The 22,611-nt window shown below is 39.0% G+C and overlaps 1 protein-coding gene across 4 annotated transcripts in view; it reads right to left on the bottom strand.

Annotated features, from left to right (window-relative positions):
• Window positions 1-2,377: 2,377 nt before the first annotated feature.
• ROS1 (ROS proto-oncogene 1, receptor tyrosine kinase) overlaps window positions 2,378-22,611 on the bottom strand; it is an 82,180-nt gene continuing 61,946 nt past the window's right edge. For 2 of the 4 annotated variants that reach the window (XM_048065591.2, XM_066994381.1), the window contains 5 exons: window positions 21,597-21,694; window positions 20,901-21,104; window positions 19,639-19,773; window positions 14,376-14,539; window positions 2,378-3,753 (listed from right to left, as the gene is read on the bottom strand). In XM_048065591.2, the coding sequence (XP_047921548.2) occupies window positions 3,623-3,753; window positions 14,376-14,539; window positions 19,639-19,773; window positions 20,901-21,104; window positions 21,597-21,694 (732 nt within the window). In that variant the 3' untranslated portion in view covers window positions 2,378-3,622. Of the gene's footprint in view, window positions 3,754-14,375; window positions 14,540-19,053; window positions 19,120-19,638; window positions 19,774-20,900; window positions 21,105-21,596; window positions 21,695-22,611 lie in introns of those variants that run through there. The other 2 variants (XR_007163868.2, XM_048065593.2) reach the window with 2 other exon arrangements.

Genomic DNA, 22,611 nt, shown 5'->3' with positions numbered 1-22,611 from the left:
TCTTGCAGGATAACAATCCACTAGGCTAGGAACCCTCAATGTGGGGAACAGTTGCTGCCTGTGGGTGAGTGTGGGAGCAACAGAACTCTGTAAAGTTTCAATACCATGAAATAGGAGAAGAAGGAGCAACTGTTCCCCCACTTCCCTCTCTATTATAAAAAGGAAGTCTACTCCAAACTAATTTCCTGGACTCCTTCTGTGTTCAGTGAGATAGTCCCCTCCAAGGGGTGGCATTCACGCAGACCTTGCTCCTTCCACAGTCCAGCTATTTCTGTATAACCAGCAGTCATTTGTGAGAGAAGACGAGCCACTAAGTTGGGTGAACACAGCTCTATACTAGATCAGAATTTGCTTCACCAATTCCTCCAATGCCACTTAGGACAGAAAGGAAATGTGCAAACAGCCCTGCAGCTCCCCAGAATGTTGTGTGCCAGAAGGAATATTCACCAGAGAAAAAGCAGCCTGGATCCCCATGGAGCAGGAATGGGGAGAACTATGCAGCCACTCAGCCATACTGATGATGCCATATCATGACCAAGGAAGAAGGAGGTGTTTAATACTCTGAAAACTTCTGATAAACCCCAAACTGATGTAGAGGACAGGAAAAAAAAAAAAGTGTGCATTAGGGTTGTTCATTACTGGACAGGATCTAGCTTTTCTTTCACATTCTCTTTTCTAGAGTTACAACATAACAACAACATAACATAAACAACATAAAATATCTCTTGACATTGAGTTTTGATAATATCTCCTCTTAGATCTTTATTTCTCAGGTTCTTGGGATGTTATTTTTGCATTGTTCCATAGGGAACTAGTCAGAGATGGTAGTGTGAATGCTGCCAGTTTTGCTGGGTGCATGCACTGCCTGACTGCAGTATCACATCAACCTGACTACAGCTAAAGTAGCACTGTTATTCCCACTCCCCAGCACTTCCAATTCTTATCTGACCAGGGACTTTTCAAGACTGTGCCAGTCATACTTTCTATAAGGCTGGTGATACTGAGGCCAGAACTTCACACTGCACTGAAACAGTCAAAATTTGCCTTGTAATGACTAAAGCAGTACTTGCCAAACTCATGCCAAATCTTGACAATCTGCTCCCCTACCAGAAGCAGTTTCTCCACTGCTGTGCATCAGCCTATCTTAGCGTATTTAACCTGATTTGCAGCAGGTGAAGTCTGGGACCATCTGCTTTATACAAGCCAGAGAATGATGCTTTTGTTAAGAAGCTTTCAGAATTGCCAGCAGGAATTCCTGTGCATTTATGATTCAGATTCCAAACACCTCTTTCTGGTTCCTCCAGTTCATGCAGAAAGAATCTTCACAGGAATGGTTTCTCATCTTATGTGGGTGGCTTCCTCTGGCTCATAAGGTAAATCAGGAAGAATTCCTCTTAGGGTGATAGCACACCCTACACTCATTGTCAATGTATGTCTTAAACAAGGAAGGTAAAAATGCACAATATTAACTCTACACTCGAGGATGAGACTCTCAGCAGTATGTCACACGTGTTGTCATAATGACATTCATTTGTACCCTTATCTCACATTTAACACATTTCTGACACATCAGGATTCCTTTTTCCCCTAAATACATACCTCCTTAAAAAGACAGTATAATCCTTAAACCCATTTACACTTATTTAAAAAAAAAATACCCTTGAAAGTCAAGACACTTAAATTCAAGGCTTTCTTGAAGTGCCTTTTGCACCTAATCACCATAGATCACTGGTCAATATCCTGAGTATCATTTATTGGCAATGCATTAAACCTGACATTTTCTTCCTCATCTTGCTGTGATAAATCCTGCATCAAATCTAGTTTTGTCTTGCAGCACTTAGAAAATGCAAACAAAGCAACACATCTTCCCTCTGCTCTTTCTGTGCAGCTCTGGGTATGTGTGACTTTGTAAAGAACTCAAGGGTTCTTCTGACTGCTCTCTCACTGACATTCACCTTATCCACTAACCCAATTTACCCATGTTGAATAGGCTCTTACATGATCCTTTTCCAACTCAGACCAACATATGACTGAATCGACCTCAGTTATCATATCACAGACCTTGTCATGAGGCCTGGATATGGTGCTGCCTAGACAAGCTTCTTGACAGGGTTGAAGGCTTCTCCTGCTAATGAAAAAGATATCATATGAAGTCAGGTTGATTTTCAAACTTTTGTTTGCAGCTAGCAGACTGAGCAGTCCTCTTCAGTTAGATTGAATTACACATGCACGCAAATTCATCCAGGTAGGGTGACTACAAAACTGGGATCTTCCTGGTTTCTGGCTAGCACATGTTACTGGTTAGTAAACATTATTCATGTTTAAGTTACTGAAATGTAAGGAATGGCTGTACAATCAATCAAATAGCACTTGAAGAGAGAGGAAACATTATACAGTATTTATTTATCTGTCATTCATGGCCTGGTGAGCATAACTTAAGAAAAAAAAGATAGAAATGCTGCAACTATTGGTATTAGAAAATGTTGCTTGTGCATGTGCAAATGTGGTTAATCTGCAAACGAGAAAAACATTGATTTATATTTACAGACTACTTGGATTGGTTTTGCCAGAGAATTTTAAAGAATCATAATTCAAAATCCCTCATTTTTTATTAAATTTGAAGTAAAAGGTAAAAAATCAAATCTTTTACCTATGTTGATTCTCCATTTAAGAGACTTTTAGAACTTGATTTCAGTGGAGGAGCACCTTAAAAATGTCTACATTCTGACCTCAGATGGTGTCTTTACTACTCTCCAGCATCTCCCATGATCAAATATTTGCATAAAAGTGGACATGATTCTATCTTCCTGACAGATGTCAATGAATAACTGCAAAATTTGCAAATTACTATTCATGATACATTCCATAGAGCTTATTTCTGTCTTTTATTCAGTAATGATTTATATATTGTTTTATTATATATTTTAATTAGATCTCCAAACACATCAAGGAAAAGTATCTCCTTTTATCCAGTCTAATAAGAAACGAGAGGATGATCAATATTAAAAATGGAAAGGAAAAGAAACGTAAGAAAACATCTAGATTCACAGATCAGTTGCTGCACAATTTACATTCAAGATGATTGCAAGCACTTGTTTAAATTAAATAATAAAATAGACCATCCCCTGCAGTGAACAACCCAGCCACCTCTTGTCAGTTGCTTACAGATTTGGAGTTCATAAAAATACAACTTATATTAGTTTTTCCATTTGTACATCCTTGTGTGCACACAATGAAGCTAGATTTCAACTGTTTGTTTTTTTTTTCTTTTTTTCATGAATAAGTTGGTCCCTTTTGTGAGACAGCATACCAGTTCTTCTGTTTTGGAAGGACTGTCTATGTCTGAGGTGAATGTGGCTGCATAAAGTTAATCAGCATCACAATAAAATTATTTGATGTTTGATTAAAAATTTTATTTCCTTAAACTATTTATTGTGAAACACCTGAACCATAACATTTAGAAAATCAAAAAGTATGTAATTGTTGTCTTAGTCTACACATCATTCAATACCTTATGACATTCTCTGGTAGTTACATTATAAGTACGATAAAGTGCAGAATATTTTCTTTGGCTTACGTCGTCTTCGGTAGAGCTTTCTCTTCTGTCCTCAAACAGAGGGAATCAGACTGAACTAAGTTCCTCAGAATTGATGCTCCCTTGATCTTGGTTGCTGTCTTTGACTACTACCAAATAATTTAAGCCTTCTTGATCCCTTGTTTCCATTAGTGTAGTTGAAAGTATACTGTCCGAATCTGCATTAAAATAATAATAAAAAAAGACAATCATATGGTGATATACATGTAGTATTTGAAAGCATGCAAAGTCAGCTGGTGGAGAAAGTTGGTCTAGTGACTGCATAAAGAGTGACTGATGAATCAAACTTATTTTCTGCTATTGCCTGTGTGGATTATATCTTTAGCCAAATCACTTAGGGACGCTTGGTCGTCACCATTCATGCCTTCACGGGCAGCAATACAGTTATGAATAAAACTTGCTTCTTTTGGTATTAAAGACAGCCTGTATAAAGCCAAAGTAGTTTTAACCTGTATCTTTGTGTAACCCTGCTAACAATACAATAATACTGCTAAAGAGTCCTGCAACATAGGCAGTTTTCTACCTACTAAATTATAATATCCTCTCTTTCTAGATGAATTGTAATGCTCTGTCGTTCAAGAAGCTTGAAGTTGGCAATTAAGTGTGCTTTGCCAATTCCTAAAAACTGTATTTTTTTTCTTATTTTGATAGTGTTCACATATACATGGTTGGCTGAAAACCATTAAAAAAAAAAAAGTAAAAGTGATTAACTAAAGGCTCAAGTTATAATTGTTGCTATTTTGTACATTTATTCTTAGTAACACATACCTTTTTTTATTACACTCCCTCCTTATTTTACTTCACAACTGGAAAATGAAGCATGTGACATTCACAGTTCTCTACTCATAAGGCTCGCAAGCTTTGTGCTGTTGCAGCGGGCAACATACAATTTATTATGTCACTACAATCACGCACACACCAGCTACAAAGTCAAAAGTCATTTCCACATGCTAGAGTCCATTAGGAAATGTTACAAAGAAAAATATGAAAGAGAATTTGGAGTTTAGAAACCTGTTAGCAAGATGGGGATTGGGACAGAACAAACTGTCTTCACATACCACAGTGACTGACAGCTACGAAAAATCATTTGATACTCACTTTGTTAGTTCAGGACTATTATGGCAATATTTAGTAACTTGATCCCAACCAAGCCTTCACCAAACAGTACAGCTCTTCTTTGTATGTGGTTTTTGTTCAATAATTCTTTTAATGGAAACCCTCAGGCGCAAGCTGCTTTGGAAAAGGCACGCTGGCAAATGCTGAGGGCATGTTTGCGGCAAACTCTTAAGAGAGAAACCTTAAAATAAAGACCCAAGTAAAACTGGGTATTTAGAGACCAGACATATGCCGGCTGACCTGCCTAAGTATAGAACACTAGAGGAGCATTCAGATTTGTTTCCTGTATAAGTATCTGGAACTGATGAGGTGATGTTTACACAAATGTGAGTATGAGGTCACTGAGATATTTTTACCAGATATATAGATACATTACTAATTCTTTCCCCAACAGGTCTGAAGAACTACAGAATATATAAAATATTATAATCCTTTCTTAGCCTATATGCCGCTGCGTTTCTTATTACAGAGAAAAAGAGCTAAAAATCAAATATCTTGCCTCGGTTTTACTTCTCGAGTTTTGGAAACAAAATCAGCAAGAAAGACTATTTGTTGCAGAATACTCTTTCCCTATCAAAAGACAGAAGTATACAATGTTGATATCCTTTCTCCTCTGACACAACACATACAAGCTACATAGCCATTGTTGTAATGAGATTTTTCAGTATAAGTGCCCTTTCCTTTGCTGTTGTGTCATCTCCTCTTACCACAGCGTTCGGCACCCATGGAAGCTTAGCACCATTCTGATGTACAAGCCAAAAAACCTATGCAAAGATGTCAGGTTACACAGTACGATGCTTGCCTCTCATGTAAGTCAGCAAAGCAAGCAAGCAGTTTCTGCTCACTTAGTTATATGGTGGATGGAGACAGAAGAAACTGAAAATGAGCAGTTAAGAAAAAATCATTATGTGCTGTGAAATTCCCCCAGAAATGTGAGAACTAGAAGCATCACCAACACCCTGGGAAGCCATAAGCCAGCACAGAGAAGTCTGAATAATCTTAGGAAGACCCTTCCAAAAAACGTTAAGAATTTGAAGGAAGATAGAGACAAGCTGGAGTGGGGAGGCAGGTCAGCATATTCATGAGATATCATTCTTTTCTTTTCAGTTTTAACATTGCTAAAATTAGTTGATTGATGTATAGTCATGCTGGGTTATACGTGAGTAAATGCAGGATAAACCATGTGATGTGATCCCCTCAGATTTCACAAGCAAAGCCTGGCTGAGCCAACAGAACGCCCTGAGAGGAGGCGTCCAAGGAACACCTTCATGGAATCTGAAGTCGTGCTGAGGAGTCGACTCCAAACACCTAAATCCTGAGGAGTTGTCTATGCTGGAACTGCTGCATAGTGTAGAGTTACCCACATTCACTTCAAACAACCTACCTCAGGGCATGAGGCAGGCTAGCTCTGGCAGCCCAGAGCTCTGTACTGGCAGCGAACAACTCTGCTGAGAAGTTGGTCCCCACTAAGCTCTGTGTGCCCTCAGATAGACTGCTTCCAGTAATAAAATGGCACTTTCAAAGCTCTGTGCTGTAGCTGCATAGATACCTGTCTCAGGTCCTAAATGCATGTGACCCTGACCTCTCTGGACATTTTCCCTAATAGCAGTGGTAAGCACAACATCTGAGCCAAACTGCAGGTAAATTAATTACAGTGCACCTCTCCAGGGGTAGCAGAACCATGTCCTAAAGAGCCTTGCATTAAGTGATACAAGAAACGATGATCGCCTGACTCATACTCATGAGGGATGGAGTTTGCTTGCTTAGCCTCCTCTGAGGAGACTGGTCCTGACCTGATAAAATCTGTGCTTCCCCCTCCAGATCTCAGCATCTCGATCGGCTGCTTCCTGCCACGGGGCAGCCGGAGCACGGAGCATCACCATCGCACGGAGCATTTTGCTGCCTTCTCGTCAGGCTGTGAGGGCTCACAGCATGCTTTGAAATCCTGCCTGGAAGGGTGCAAATTTTTATGATGTCTTGATAAGCAGATGCTTTGGGGGGTGGGGTGGGGTGTTAATTTCAGAAGACAACAATGTAGAAGAGGAAAAAAAGTCATTAGAAAAGCTGATTGGTAGGGAGTGAGCAAACTGATCTTAGAGATGTTGGTCTTCTGATAGAGCTGTTTCATGGCCAGATACTCAGCTAGCACAAATTAACAAAGCTGCATAGAAAACAGTGGGACACCACTGCCTTACACCAGCTAAGTTTCCAGCCTGAGACATTATTAATTCCGGGCAACGCAATCATATACAATGCTTAGCACCTTCAACAGGGTAAGAATCACTTCTTTGGAAGTGCGGTCACATTTACTTTTTCCCATTAGCATCCTCTTGCTTTTCTCATACATATTCTGCCTTTTGTCCCTTCTGCACAATTTACGTGCAGGTGAAGAAGAGACTGGCTGACTTGCTGGCATGGCAGAAAGATGTACCGCGCTCTGAAAGCATTCAAAAGAAGCGCTTGATGATGTATCTTTGTTCGGGGAGAAAAAGGTGGTTACTGAACCCTGACTGCTCTTTCTCAGCTGTGTCAGTTAGCTCAAGGAGACAGTTCCTGTGTGTGGAGTGTTTTAGTGATACCTGTTGGCCACCTGGAGCTGGAGGTGCTGTGTTTCAGTGTCTGCACATTGCCAGTAAGAATATAAATAGAACAAATATATATCCGTTTTAATACCCCACTCTGTATTATATATCAGTGGAGATATATCTGTGTTTCCTGTCTAATGAAGCATATGATCTCGCATGGCTTGAGGGTGACTCACCAACCTTGCTATTCTGTCAGACACTAAAGATGCTAAAAACAAGAATTTTGCTCATCCTGCACTTTTACAGCACTAAACTTCTTGAAGCAGACTGACGTTTTTTATTTTTATTTGGATAGGGGTTTTTTTTAGAGATTTGTGGACCGAACCCCCTGTGTGCAAGATGCTGTCTTGGGAAATACAGATATAAATCTGTTTATTAACTAGTTTGTTATCATTTTTAATATAAGAGCACCAAAAAAGGCCAGTTTCACACTTGTTGCAATACAATACGTCTATATATATATAAAAGCAGGGAAGCATCCCCATTCTCTAGGTCACAAAGTAGGAGTCATTTTACCAAGTTTTAATTACTCAGATCTTATGTGCTTAGTTTAGGCTCCTTGTCCAGACTCCCTTTACAGTCAATGGAGAGAGAAAAGAGGGATGAGTCATTTTGTTGAGATGCTTATTATTCACACTTACCTTTACGCAGTAACGTCCCCTGGACATGTCTACAACTCTCTGGTGACTTTCAAACAGCTTAGACAGCCAGTATAAACACAGTACTTAATTTTCAGTTGGTTATATCTTTGTACCCATACAACAGAAATCAGATCATCTGATTTTATTTATTTTTCCCTCGGTCCAAGGCAAAGTAGTAGCATTACTTTTCTTGCAATGTCATATGGCTCATGTGCGCTGTCTGGAATCAAACAGCATTAGTCTAGGTTACACATATGAAATGGTCACACCACCAAGTTTACCTTTTCCCTCAGTGTTGTAACCACTCACTGTTTTGGAAGAAGTCTTTTCACTGACCTCCACAGGCTCTGGGTCAGGCACTCACTAAGCTAAGTGGGGAAGAGGATTACTGAATTTCAGAAAAATACAAAGGAGGCTAGATACAAGGTTTAAAAAATGTCTCTTATCAACACATCTGCTTCAGAGGAGCTTCCGTTTGTCCAAGTGATTACTTTAAGTCCAGAGAGGTGTGCAGAACAGTTTTTAAAAGGCAGCTGGTTTTAGGAAAATAAACTGATCACTCTTACGCAGGGAACAGCAATCCAGCACTACTCAGCCAGCAGAGAAGGCAGCTATTATCATTAATGGTGAGATCACTGATCCCAGATTTTAATAACAAACACCCTCAAAAATTTTGCAATGAATTAAAGAAAGAAAGAAAGAAAGAAAGAAAGAAAGAAAGAAAGAAAGAAAGAAAGAAAGAAAGAAAGAAAGAAAAAAAATTTTAGCAGGTAACTTAATTGCTGGGAAAAAAAAAAGTAAATACACTGAACAACTGGCTTTGGAAAAAAAAAAAAAAAAAGGAGAAATTGCAAAAATCTCTTCCTAGATATTTCAAGAGGCAGCTCCAGTTTGGGGATTAAAAAATGATCTCTTTGAGGCCAAATGTGTTTCCTTTTACTCTTTCTAAACAAAAGCATTTATGGCTTTTAAACAAAACAAAATACTGTGGGCAAACGTAACCATCCTTTGAGTTTTTTTGTTTTTTTTTTCTGTAGTTGCTGTTTGTGTCCAGTCATGCCAGAACTCCTCTCCTCACCAAATTCTTCCATTCAAAGAATGAACCAAAAAAAAAAAAAATCTATGATCCACATGGTTCTACCAAAGGTACAACTCTCAGCACATTAACAGTCTTTTAAAAAGTGATTTAAAAAAATCACCACAGAAGAAATGTTGTCAGTTGAAGGTAAAATTCCCTCCTATCTACAGGATAACTACAAGGTATCCATGGAAATTGGCACAGCAGACTGGCCTGCATTTCCTCAGGGACCCTTGAAGAACCTTATATCTGCTTTTGTAAGAGGAGACACTTCTAGCAGGAACAGTGTAGTGCTCTGACAGTTTCTGAGCAGTTTGACATTTTCTCCTTAAAGGTCCAAAACGGACTGGGGAGAGCAGCGCTGATAAGAATAGTCCCACTGGGTCATAAAGGCAAGGAGCTGCTCCAGCTGCTTAATGCCCAGTTGTCTGATGTCGGCAAAGACATTTGCCAAAACAAACAGGTGTTTCCATCCGTAAAGGGGAATGCTTGGGACCTGAAAAAATATCATGCTGTCTTGCATGTACACATGTAAAAAGTTGTGTCTGAAAATAGATGGACTGGTTATTTTTACAGCAATGCAGGACCATCTTTTTAGCATGCTGATTTATGAATCCTTTGTACATTTCCTTTGCACTTACTGCAACTGGGGGAAAAACAGCCAATGTTTCAGCAATGGATGGGCATCTGCTGAATCAATTCCCATTTGATTCAAAACCGTTAAGGTAACCCACAGATGTCTCAGTCCTCCTGATGGAAAGTGCTTCCCTCACTCTAAAAATGTTAATTCTTCTTGCCCGCCCACAATCAATGCCCCAGGAAAACCTGTAAGAGCAAGAAGGAAAAACTCTAAACTGGTAGATTTCTGGGTCCTTTACATTGCCGTGATACAGAGCACTTGCAATGATTGCTGGGACTGGTATTGTGCCCAGCTGCTGAAATGCAGCAGTAACAGGGTACAGGTGGATTTAGGTACATAACTCTCATTGATAAGGGTTTCACTGGAAATCAGTGAGAGGTAGGTGAGGAAATACCCATAGAGACCCAACAGAAATGCTGAAAATATTGAGTGGAACTGAGGCCTAATAAAGTATTCATTGCAGCGCTTATTTTGCAGACTGATAACCCAAAGAAACAGACTCACGTTCTCCTGACTGTGATGTTTATTTCTGTAAAAATAATACCGTTTTTAGACCACTGCTGCTGGAGCCTGAGAACCAATCTGCACATCCTGGTGGGCTGCTGCCTGGTTCTCCAGTGCTGCAAGAGTTACTGTTGCATATAGCCGGCCATCCCCACCATCCTTTAATCAAGGCAGTGGAGTCAGACTCTTGCTGGGTTTCCTTCCCTCCCTTCCTAAGCAGCAGTGCCAGGACCTGCCGGTATTGCTTGGGTGTATTTATCACTACTCGTTGCCTCCTTTAGAAGGGTAGCTTGCAGTAACAAGGCTGGTGTCCCTTTTGCCATCCCTACACTATCTTGTTAGCATGCAGTCCAGATCACTAACATACTCCTTATATTAATTCACCCATACTTTCAGTCTACATGACATACCGCACCAGTATTAATGTTAATATGGAAATCTAACATTTTCCAGCTCTTCCACCTATGAAATAGTGCTAACAGCACGTACGGACCTGCGAAAGGTGTGACTAAGTACAAGCAGGTAAGGTTCAACCGAATTTGGAAGATGTATGATTCCACATAGGGCTAAGTATCATGGTTATTTTGAGGTCTATCATTTCACTTTGCTTGACATTTGGCTCTTTCTTTTGGAACCACGTCTCCTGGTGAGAGCAAGCATTTCTTGGCGGGAGGCTCATGACAGGAGTTTCATTACACACAAAGGCCAATGACTGCGTAACATTTTTGGAAAATGTTGTCCGGGACAATCCATCATGGAACAGTATTTTGGATTATTTGTTCTGGCTGTCATGTTTCTACTACTCCTACAAACACAAGAAGAGCTCCATTCAGTCCCAGATAAAAATGAATCCAAAGTTACGGTTATTTTAAAAATCACTTACTTGTTATACAGCATTTTATAAATCACTGACTGAGACTTGCTCTGTGCCCCAAACGGTGTATGGCAGGGTTATGAAAGAGTGTGTGTTTTAGTCTGGAAGGCTGACTAGAACCTGAATTACTAGTTCTTGCTTAAATCAACCATACTTCCAGAGCCAGCATTACACTGAACTCCACTGCAGGGGGTTTACATTGAAGGCAGAAAAACAGTTCAATAATTTCAGGGCTGGAGATCTACAGAAAACTGATGTGCATTGTTCTCTGATCAGATAATCTGGCAACATTAAAGTATTGCCAGGACTCCAGGCCTTCAGTCAAGTATGCAGTGCATAGTTCTAATGGACTTATAAAAACCCTCTTGGGGAAAGATGCAAATAGCTGACAGATTAACTATGAATATATGGAGAAATAAGTATGTTTGTCATAGAGACTTGTAAAGAGCTTATCAAGTGTTTAGTAACTTAAAATGCAATCATATGAAAGGACAATATGTAGATGAATAAATTTCAAGCCATATTGTTAACATTCAAGCTACACCATTTTCTGATGGACATTCTCTGTGTGAAAATCACCACATGAGCCTGGGGAGAAGTTAAGGAGGAATTTTGAGAACTGGAACGTGAAAAGATGAAACAAACATTAAAAAAATTTGCTTTGCCTTCCTGTCCCAATGCAGATGCAACAGTGGGTCTGTGGCAACACCACGTGGGCAGACACAATGTTAAGGAAAGAACAGAGGGAATCTTTGAGAGGGAATAGGGCAGCTAATGGGGAAAAGGGTAAGACTAGGGAAGAGAATGTGCTGAGCAAAATAGGCTCTGGTTCTGAGAGATACTGCCAAAGTTCCGCCTATATGGAATTGCCCTGCTTACCATAGTGGGTCAGATTTTACCAATTAGGTTATCACAAACAGATACAGAGCCTAATTTAAAAAATGACCATTGCCAACAGATTCCCTGTAATGTACATTATAGAGTAGCACTATTATTAAAACTGCCCTAAAAACCCCACCACACAACCATGTTTTGTGTAGTAAACTGTTTTACAAATGTTACCTATTCAAACCAAACTTTTCGTGTCAGTCTCAATCCATATTTTCCTTTTCAATAACTTCACCATTTTTAAGAACACCGTTTTTGTCCATGGCAAAGAAATAAATCAATGTTTCTCTGTGATTTCTGCAGTATGGCAGAACCTACAACTTTGGCATAAGGATGATTTTTATATTAAGAACATGTATTTGTCATCCCAGTGAAAGCAATGATTTGCCTAGCCTGAGCAAGTTAACAGCAGAGCAAAGATTATAGTTGGAACATGCTAAGCTGAGACTTGCAACAAAACTAAACTCATTGCACATTACATGTGTCATGCCTGCTCCACCAAAAGAATGACAACCTATATTCCTGTCTGTTCCCCAACATCAAGCAGCAGAAAGGCACGGTGCACATGTAAAATTTCAACCCTGCTGAAGTTCTTTAACTGGTATTGATTTAATGCCACAATACTGCCTTAACGCCCTTAGTTTTCATGTCTTCTTTCTTCTCATGGAGTCAGGGAACACACAGATGTCTAAATTAGGAAATCAAACTAGCTCAGGAGTAGATGGAAGCAGCCAAATCAACACAGCCCTGTGTCCAGTGCATGTTGTGTTTTGGTAGCCTTCTGAAAATTAAACATCTAATCCAAATCATGTCCAAATCCAGTACAATGAGTCATCTAGAAGTCAGTGGAGAGAAGGGCAAAAGATGACTCCTTTCCTGCTACGATACATGCCTAAAACAAGAGAGTCATCACTCTCTGAACATGGCTGTTTCTCCTTCTGGCCACAGAGATACCTTGTTGAATATCTTAGATGACGCTGCTAGCTTCTGGACAGCTGCATTTAGGTGAGGTAACATCTATCCAAAATTTAAGGCCTATTAGCTTGGGTAAAGTGCCTAATTAATTGGCTGTACTCATATGCATCATATGGACGCAAAATCAACCATTAAAAAAAAAAGCAGGAAATTATAGGTTATGGGTGCTAAGTTGCTTTGGTCCATCATGTCAATGATAAAGTCTTTAGCCTTAGTCTTTACCCTCTTTACACATAACCATATCATGCACAGAGAGAATCTGACAAAGAGAAATCATGATGGGTAAAGTAGGAGAGGCTCACACCTGTAAAGCTACACTGAATGGTAAAGATTAGCAAAATATCAAATAAACTATCATTAACCAAGCATTGGAAAATGCCATGGAATTGAACATGGACAGAATATCTAGAAAAATTACTACAAAATTGTGTAGTTGAATACTGCATCATTCCTGGAATGGATCAGCAATTTATTTCTTTATTTATTTAGAAAATCACAACATACTGATGTATAAAAACTGTTTATGAAACAGGGTGAGTTCCCAGTTCAATATCATTTGTGAGGGAAAAAAAAAACTCTTTAGAAATTTTATAAACAAGTAGTTTTTGCTTTCTTAGAATGGGAAGCACTTTTCTTACAATATTTTTGTTTTTTCACTAGAAAACCATACTATGAAAACAGGTTAAATTGAAAAAGACTGATAAATAAAGGGGAAATCAAAGAAAGCTTTCTTTTTGAAGATTTTCAGATCACACTGTTTACAAAGACTTCACTTTCCCCTGCGTTTAACCAGGAATTACTTCAGGACTGGAAAAGCTCCTGCTTCTGCTCCAGTCAGTTGTTTTCATTTCCATGTTTAGATGCTCCAAATCATAGTTGCACAGGCAACTTCAAATTTGGCATCACCTATTTTTTGAATTCTTGCCTTCACGACTTTAACAATGTTATTCTCTAATTGGATTTTGTTGTGTAGACTGTCTTAAGCATATCTTCCCTAACATCATCTTGTTTTATTCATTCAGTGTGCAGAACACAGGCATACCACGATTCCTGACTGAAGCTATCACAGTTCAGGCTAGGATAAAGTCTGCCTTACTTAGGTACCTAATTTATGTCCCCCTTCAGGCAACTGCTGAACCGGTACTCCTAAACTGCCCAACTGCCATCTTTAGCTAATGAAGAAATGGAAATTTAGGTGCAAGTTGGATGTGTCTTGTGAGGCAGACTCAGTCTCAACCTCACAGCGTTGGTTTTTTTTTGCTTGGTAATCTTATATACGCTTTACCTAATGCATCATACACAGTGGCACCTAATGCATCTTTACAAGTTCATTATGAGAGAAGTAAGTAAGTCTCTTCTGTTCCCATTTTATCAGCAGAGAATTTGCGGCAATGACTAATGACAAGAACTGCTGAATCACGCTCTGTTGCAGTTCATGGGGCTGAGGCAGTGAGGAGAGCAGGTGCTGCCCAGACTTACCCTCAAAAGCTTGGTTGGTGACTCCAGTTGCTGCCTCTTTGTCTCCAAGGCAATGGTTGAAGCACAGTGGAGAATGTCTTATCTCTTGCAGTTTGTCCTGAATATAAAAGAAAGTAGGTCTGTTGTGAGGTTCTTGGGCCCAGCATCTTGTGATTAAATCACATCTGGAAAGAAAAAAAAAAAGTGTTAAATTGCAAATATTAAAGATAATAGTCATTCATCTCATCACTTGTCATTAAATCATCTGACAAGCAAGTTCAGCCTAGGTTTTCAACTTCTGAAAACTTTATATGTGGTGCAAATATTATCACCAGCTGCTGAGGGAAGGAAAAGTAGATTAAAGGTCAGTTGCTGGGAATACTCGTTATGAATACTTCCAATTTTTCAACAATGGACATTTTTGAGATTGGGGGGATCTACAACATTGCAGGGAAAAAAAAAAAAAAAGAAAGAAAGACACTTTTGCCATTAATACCTGCTCTCACCACTCTCACCTAAAAACTGACCAACATTCTCTGGGAAAGGTGACAAGGAAATAAACCTTTCACAGAAGAAAGATCACTAACACTAAAAATGAACTTGAAGTTATCAACTTATTTAATTATCCTTCAACTCACACCACCTCAACTTCAGGGGAGGTTGAAAGCAAATCCTCCAGCACAGGGAAGGTTAATTTAGACTTCTGCCTCCAGAGTAAAACAAATAGGAGCATTTTCCCATCAAAGGCAAAAATGGCATGAGTTTCCTCTGGGTGATCTGGCAGAGATCCTAGCCTGCCTTGAACAAAACTGTTGGTACCATTCAGAAGAAAAACTGCCATTCTTGTTTGTCTAAAGGATAGGACTGATTTACATTGCTTACTTGAGGGCATGAAATGTAGCAAGTCCCAGCTACACAAAGCCAAATCCTACAAAAGCCAGGGGGAGCCTGGTTGAAAACCAAAATGCAGCCAGCACCTGGATATGCTAAGTGTTGGGAGAGGAGAGGGGTCTTAGGGTTTCAAAACTGGAGTGCAGCATTTAAGCAGTCAGTGAAAGGATGGTTCAGGAAGCTGTTACGGGAATGCAGAGTATTCACCTCTAAGCCCTAAGTTCAAATCCTCCCTGACAAACAGCTTCAGAGACTTGCTGCTATGTGATACCAGGCGTTACTGAGTTATGCGAAATGAATTGGCTTGCTCAGATCCTCACTTATCCATGTTAAAAAGGAGACGGCTGTCCTTCACCACAATTCAGTGTTTTACAAAACTCTTGGTGACAGCTGAGAGAAATCTATTTCTGATTTTTGATATTTTTCATCAAATCATTGTAGTTGAATGGAAAAAAAAATTAGAAAAATAGTTTCAGAACCACTTTTCATCAACCTATATCATGCAGTTGCAGAACTGGCAGAGTGATGCTGGCTTTTCAAAAGAATTCAATGAAAACTTGAAAATTTGTTTTAAGAAGCTAAAAAGTGGTAGTGACTTCCTGACACACCGAATCACTTCCTCTCCTTACTTACTTTCAGGTGAACTGGTTATTGACGACACTGGAAATATAGAAGGAAAAGTACTGAATTGGACTCAAAATGAGGTGAACTAATTCTGGTTTTCCTTCTGCTGACAAAAAATGTCTGTCACATTCAACTCAAAAGCCAGTTTTGGATCCTGGAAGCCAAACGATCTACTTTCTTGTCAGGCTGATTTGCAGGATATCCAAGAAAAGAATAAGAGCTCAGGTGCTGTGCTCCAAGGTTAGCACCTGGACCCTGATGAACAGAGCCTTGTGCAAGGTGTAGCAACGGAGTGTTCAGAGCTTGCTGAATACACTGCTGCTCTGATAGAAAGGAAGAAACAGAGAGCCGTTAGCCAGCAGAGGGAGAAAGAAATAAGAAAAGATACATGAGTGTGTATGAAACAAAAACTTGACAAATGCATATTCTGAACATTTTTGCATTCCTAAGACCAACTTCTGTCTTTGTAAATAACTACAAAGTTATTTACAAAACTACAAAGTTTTTATTGGACAATCTGCTTTACAAAGCCATTCAGTTTCACTACAAAGAGGAGATATTCAATGAAGGAGAAAAGAAAAAAACTGACAATTACTTGCTGGTTGTCTTAAAATATTAATACCGGGTAGAATAGATATAGTATTTAATTTATTTAATTCAGATAAAGTTTTGGTTTCTAATGACTGAAGCCAGAAAATATATGCAAATTTTGCAGGGACAGCTATTTATGGCATGATTTTTAGATTTCAAGGCATGTTGTAGCAGCTGAAGCTTTAAGTCACATGGCATAAACTTTCACTAGCCCAGAAATGCACCAGCATGAGACCAATCAAGAGGATGAAAGCTAGGCTAATATGCCAAGATGTACATGAATGACAGCTTAAGCGCTTTCCTGTATTTTCTTGGGGGCCAAATGTGCACTAGCAAATATATTGCTTTAGTATGAGGATGAGACTCAGAGGATTGCCCTACATCATGGGGAAAGCCTTTCAAGAAGAAATGAAAAATAACAATTCCAAACACATCATCAGATAAAGTTTTATGTTAGGTTTAAGAGCTTGCCTGTACACCTAGATGTACACCTACACATGACAGCTGTGTTTTATCTGGGCTGGACAGCAGGTAGCCATGTGTCCAACAGAGCTGCATTTGTGGAGAAGCTGAGAGCCTGGAAAACCAAAGAACTAATACTGAGTAGCAGACATTGGAGGTTGAAAGTGAACTACTCCTGAAATTTGCTTTAGTGCACACAAGCTACAGGACATTACCAATTTTCTCACACACAAAATGGAAAATATCATTGATGTGGGGACTGTCTTAGAAAATTAGAAAATTTGTTAGAATAAAATAAAGTCCCTGCCCTCACTTGTTGCATTCTGAGCAAGCCTTCCTTGTCCCCCACCCTCCAAAACCTCCAGGGGAACTTTCCTGCAATCAAAGAGCAAAAGTCTGTAGTCATCAAAAGTTTCTTCAGCAAACTCAGTCATACAACTTTGCAAGGGTGTGAGCATTTGGTGAAACTGCAGCTTCATGTCAGTAAGTGGCATTGCACTTGTACAAATTCTTCTGATTGCAATTGCAGCTTTTCAGGATCTGTTAAATGAGCTCAGTTCTGCCCAAACCTCACCATGCTCTTGCATGCAAGCCTCACACCGAGGTGACCAGATACATGTCTCTGACTGCAAAACTAGTGCCACTCATATATTTGAATTCATAATTCAATAAACATAGCCCATTTACAGATCCCAAAGCCCCTTTTTCAATTCATTACCAAGCTTTGCATATCCATACTTCTCTAGGGGAAACAGATGATTACTCCTTGAAGTAATATCTTGTGGACCTGGAATCATATCCTGGGGAAATGAGGGGCAGAACTCGTCTCCCTTTGCTTCCCCCCAAAAAAATAAAAACAAACCCACTTCCTTAATGCCTTTTACACCCCGAGGTTTCTGTGTCAGCCCTACTTGCCCTTGCAGTGTAAGCCTACCACAGATTCCTAAACACTTCTCAGCTGAAGTAGTTTGGCCTTTGAACTCTCTTCCTATCAGTGATGTTTTGTTTTGTCAAATGACAATGAGCAAGCCAAAGTGCAGAGGAGACAATTACTGACTGCTGATGTCCTGATGCAGGTTCAAAACCACACTGAGGAAAGCAGGAATGTCAAGAATCCCAGCATGCCATTAATGACCGAACAAAGTAGCAAAAAGCTATTTAGGCTACTGACAGAATCTGTATGCAGGTGCTGAGTGTTCACCAAATGAGATAAAAAGATGGTACAAGAATCTAAGAGCTCATTCAGCCCCTTGGCTTTCAAAAACTAGGTTACAGCTATTAGGTCCCGATCCTACAAGTTACAACGTGCGGACCTGTGTTTAAGGCCTACCTGTTATACTAATTTCTGAAATCTGTAACTTTAAAAAAGAAAAAGAAACTTCAGTTGCCTTGATTATGCTGAAGATCTGGTCAACCATTTTAAAGGCAGCTTATAAGCCTTTGTGTAGGTTTGAATATCAAACTAGTTTCATGAGTATACCTTATCTACCATGCTTTTATATTCAAAGGTTAGGTGTGAGTTAATCTTTTATGGAAACATTTTTCAGCAGAAAATATTGAAACAAATTGCTCTTGGGCTCTCCTTTGTTCTGTCACTTCCAGTTTGAACTCTGTTCTTAAAACAAAATCCTAATGTCTTTAGTTCTTCCAAGTGCTGAAGTTTCTTTTTCTTTTTTTTTTTTTTTAAATTGTTAATATGGTATTTCATCTATACCCAGATAATGATAAATTATCATACCCTCTGGAACTGAGAACATTGTAATTAATGTGAGACCTATCACAGAGATGTGGGCTTGTCAATCACAGAATTATTCTCAAACCATTTTCTCAGCTCCAGGAGTAAGAATTGTGCACTTTAAGTAGCCCCTTCTTCCATTTGTAGGACCAGCTGTCAAGTGCATGGCTGAGACTGCTTATGCAGAGTGGGCGTATAGAAATTGAGACGTGAAATTAGACAATACTGAGTGATCACTGGGCTCAGGTTCAACTTCCTCCTTCATACACCTCTGGCCAGTATGAGTTTGATCCACTATATATATTCATTCTTTTCTTTTAATTACATCTGAATTTTGTGCTCAAGAAACAGTTGGAAATTGAAAGATTTGTTTATCCGGTTCAGTTAAAGACTAACCAGAAGTGTAGAATTCACTTTTGTTGTTCAGCTTCAGCTTTTATTGTTGTCTTTTTTGACAGAGATCTGCAAAGAGAGTATGGTTTATTTTCCATATATAATCTAATGTTAGCCTATTTTCTGCAGCTATCAATGAGAAAGCCAGTTATATCTGCTACTGTAGGCACATGGTATAAGAGGGAGAGGTAAATTCTTCCTTACAGTCATCTTAATTTCTAACCAATACTGAATTGGTTGATCAGGCATTCTCAGCCTCTTATCACATTACTGCTGGATTCATGTCCAAGACTGAATTTATATTATCTCTGAAATCCTGTTTAAAAGACCAATATGTATCAGCCTTTCAACTTCAAGACTTAATTTGCAGCTGAAGTTCACATTCACAGGCTGCACTACTGGAAGTTAGTAGCAAGTTGGCAGCTACAAGTGCAAGCTGTTCTGTCTAAAAACAAAAACAAACAAAAAAAAGTAGGTTGTTGAACTCTGAATGGGTATAAGTAGACTTTCAAAATGATGGTGTGCTGGCAATAACCCTCTTGATGTCTCATGAATATTATCAACAATATTTAAACAAAACTAACTTACAGGTCATCAGGACAGTTGCTCGGAGATTCCAGCCTTCCCCCTGATCGTACATGGTGTAAAACTTCCATATTGGAGAGACCTGGATATGGCTGTTGACCCAAGGTTAATGTTTCCCACATTAAGACTCCAAAAGACCTAAGAAACACCAACAATAAATTTTAATTACCAATGTCATGATGAGCAAGCTCCCTATCAACAGTTAACTAAAATGACTCCAATCTAATAATAAGACTCAAAAAATAAGAGTAACTAGTTTTAATTTTATGTGAAACAATTCATACATCCTTTAACCAGCCTCTGAAATAGCTAAAATAAATATGTGGAACAGACACACTTTCCCAGACTGAGATGGAACTTAGAAGACGCTGAATACCCACAGCTTCCCCGAGCACCACTCTCTGCTTGAGCATGTCCTCAATTAAACAAGCACTTAGAAATATCTGGAGTTGTCATTGGAAATAGAGACACTTACAAGATCTCTTAAGCACCACTCATAAAGCAATCAGTGCCTCATTGGGTTTGGTACAAAGCATGAAATGGTTTTCTTAGATAAATGCAAGAGTGGTAATTAAACTGAGAGCTGCAGACCTCAGCAAGATTAGTGTGCTACAGCACACCCTTTCTTATCCACAGTTACCCAATCTAAAATTGTGTGAAACTCAAGCTTAAAGGATCTGGTTTGGTTTGGTTTTCTCTAGGACTCCTGGCAGTGGGTCTCCACTTCTTCCCTAAAAACCCAAGCCCGTCCATATATACACTTCAAGTAAACCACCACAGCAAACTACCATGAACGTCCCCTGATGATGCTGTGAAGATTGGGCTTCAAAATAGCAAAGTTGCCAGAACAGGATAAAATGATAAGGGGAAAGTATTTGCTGGTAGGAAGGAAATGTCAATTAACATAATGAAAAACAAAGTGGAAAGAACAGGATGCGAGTAGTCAATTCACTGCTCAAGCAAGCAAAAAATCACATTGTAGGCCTTGTACAAAATTGTTTGATTGAGTGACACTAATTCTTTCCAGCCAGAATCCAAGGCTAGATCTCAAAGCATTAAGTAAAGAAATACTTCCATGCGGGTGCTGTCCTTGTGCCAAACTTTTCATTAGCTCATGTAAACACCACTTAGGAAGAAATCTGCCTTAGCTTATAAATTATCGGAGCTGGAAATATACAAACCTATTATTGCTACTGCAAACCAATATTTTCTTGCTGTGGGATTTAGTATTACTATCCCCACTGCTCTTGCCTGCTATAACTCACCAGACATCAGAGCGATTTGTAAAGACACCATCAACGAGGCTTTCAGGAGCCATCCATCTAACAGGGAGTAGGCCTTCTCCTCTTTTCCTGTAATAATCATTTTTATAGATATCTCTGGCAAGTCCAAAATCACCAATCTTTACTACCCGGGAGCAGCTCTCATAGTCCTTCTCAGATACAAGGCAGTTGCGAGCAGCCAGGTCCCTGTAAGGCAGAAAACAAGAGGATGGAGTTAGCATTGCAGAATAAATCAGGTCAGAAGAGACCTCTGGAGGTCAGATGCTTCAGCCCCCCTGTTCAGAAGAGCACCAACCTCAAGACTAGATCAAGTGTCTGGGGCATCACCCTGTTAAGTTTTGCATATCTGCAAGGCTGGAGGTGACACAGCTTTGCTGGACAACAAGTTCTAATGATTGATACTGCTCATTGTGAACAATACTAGCTAACTTCACTTGCTGCAGCTTATTCCTATCACCTCTTGGTTTCTCCCTGTGCACCTCCGAGTCTGACTCAGTGTCCTATATGGTCATCCACTTAGATGGATAAAGACGGCAAAAGGATTTCCCCCTTTGCATCACATTATTTTAATCCAGTGCTCTCACTTTTCCTGTTATATTGTGATATCTTTCTCAGGCAAAATAATTACTCCTGATACTGTCAGTAAGCCTTGGAATACTACGGAAATAAGTTCTGTACCTGTGTATGAAACGCATTTTCTCTAAATAGACACAGCCTTTGCAAATATCCAAGCATATATCCAAGAGGTCAGTCACTGTCAGTAAGGAACTCTGGAGCTACAAGAAACAAAGGCAGAAGTTACCCATGTCTTCCAGTTTTACAAACTCAGAATAACAGCCTCCCTATACAGTATTGTTTTCTCTTTGAAATTTATAGGATTTTTCCAAAACAGGTGCAAACTATCTGTATGCCAATAGAGCAAATGCTAATTACTTGCAGGGTAAACTGCTAAATCACAGCACTGCAAGGCAGGTGAACACATCCTGTTCTTTGATTTGGGGCTAAGAATAACCTAGGGACTTCAGAATCACTTCTTTGTTGCAGTTGCAGAAATGGGACACCAGAAATTTCCTCCCACTATCATAGCAGGTTTGCTTGCTGCTGTATTAAGAGAATATATTATTCCAGCAGAATACATACATATATATACGTATCGGTAGACTTCAGTAATGACTGTGGATTTGATGTGATCATCTACATAAATTAGATGATTGCTACGATGCTATAAAATTTCAGTGTCAAGCCCCTTTGACACCATTAATAATATAATTATATTTATATATAATTATTATATTATAATATAATATAATATAATATAATATAATATAATATAATAATATAATATAATATAATATAATATAATATAATATAATATAATATAATATAATATAATATAATATAATATAATATAATATAATATAATTAATAAACATAATCCTACCATTAATGCTTTTAATCTACATGCTACCTATGAAAATTAATTAACCTCTTAATTAAATAGATTTATTCTTTATTCTTTTCTCCTCTTTACTGTAAAGACTTTATGGATACAGGCACAAGGACAGTATCCACTTATGTGTTTGCATTCTGCTTATCACATTAAGGATATTTCCACTATTCAAAGCAGAAAAAAAAAAATTGTGGTCTAGTGAACCAGATACATGATGTATCATATGCATGATGTATGATGACC

The sequence above is a fragment of the Anser cygnoides genome, chromosome 3 (assembly GCF_040182565.1).
Source record: "Anser cygnoides isolate HZ-2024a breed goose chromosome 3, Taihu_goose_T2T_genome, whole genome shotgun sequence".
Classification (NCBI taxonomy): Eukaryota; Metazoa; Chordata; class Aves; order Anseriformes; family Anatidae; genus Anser; species Anser cygnoides.
This window is presented reverse-complemented; position numbering and strand designations above follow the sequence as displayed.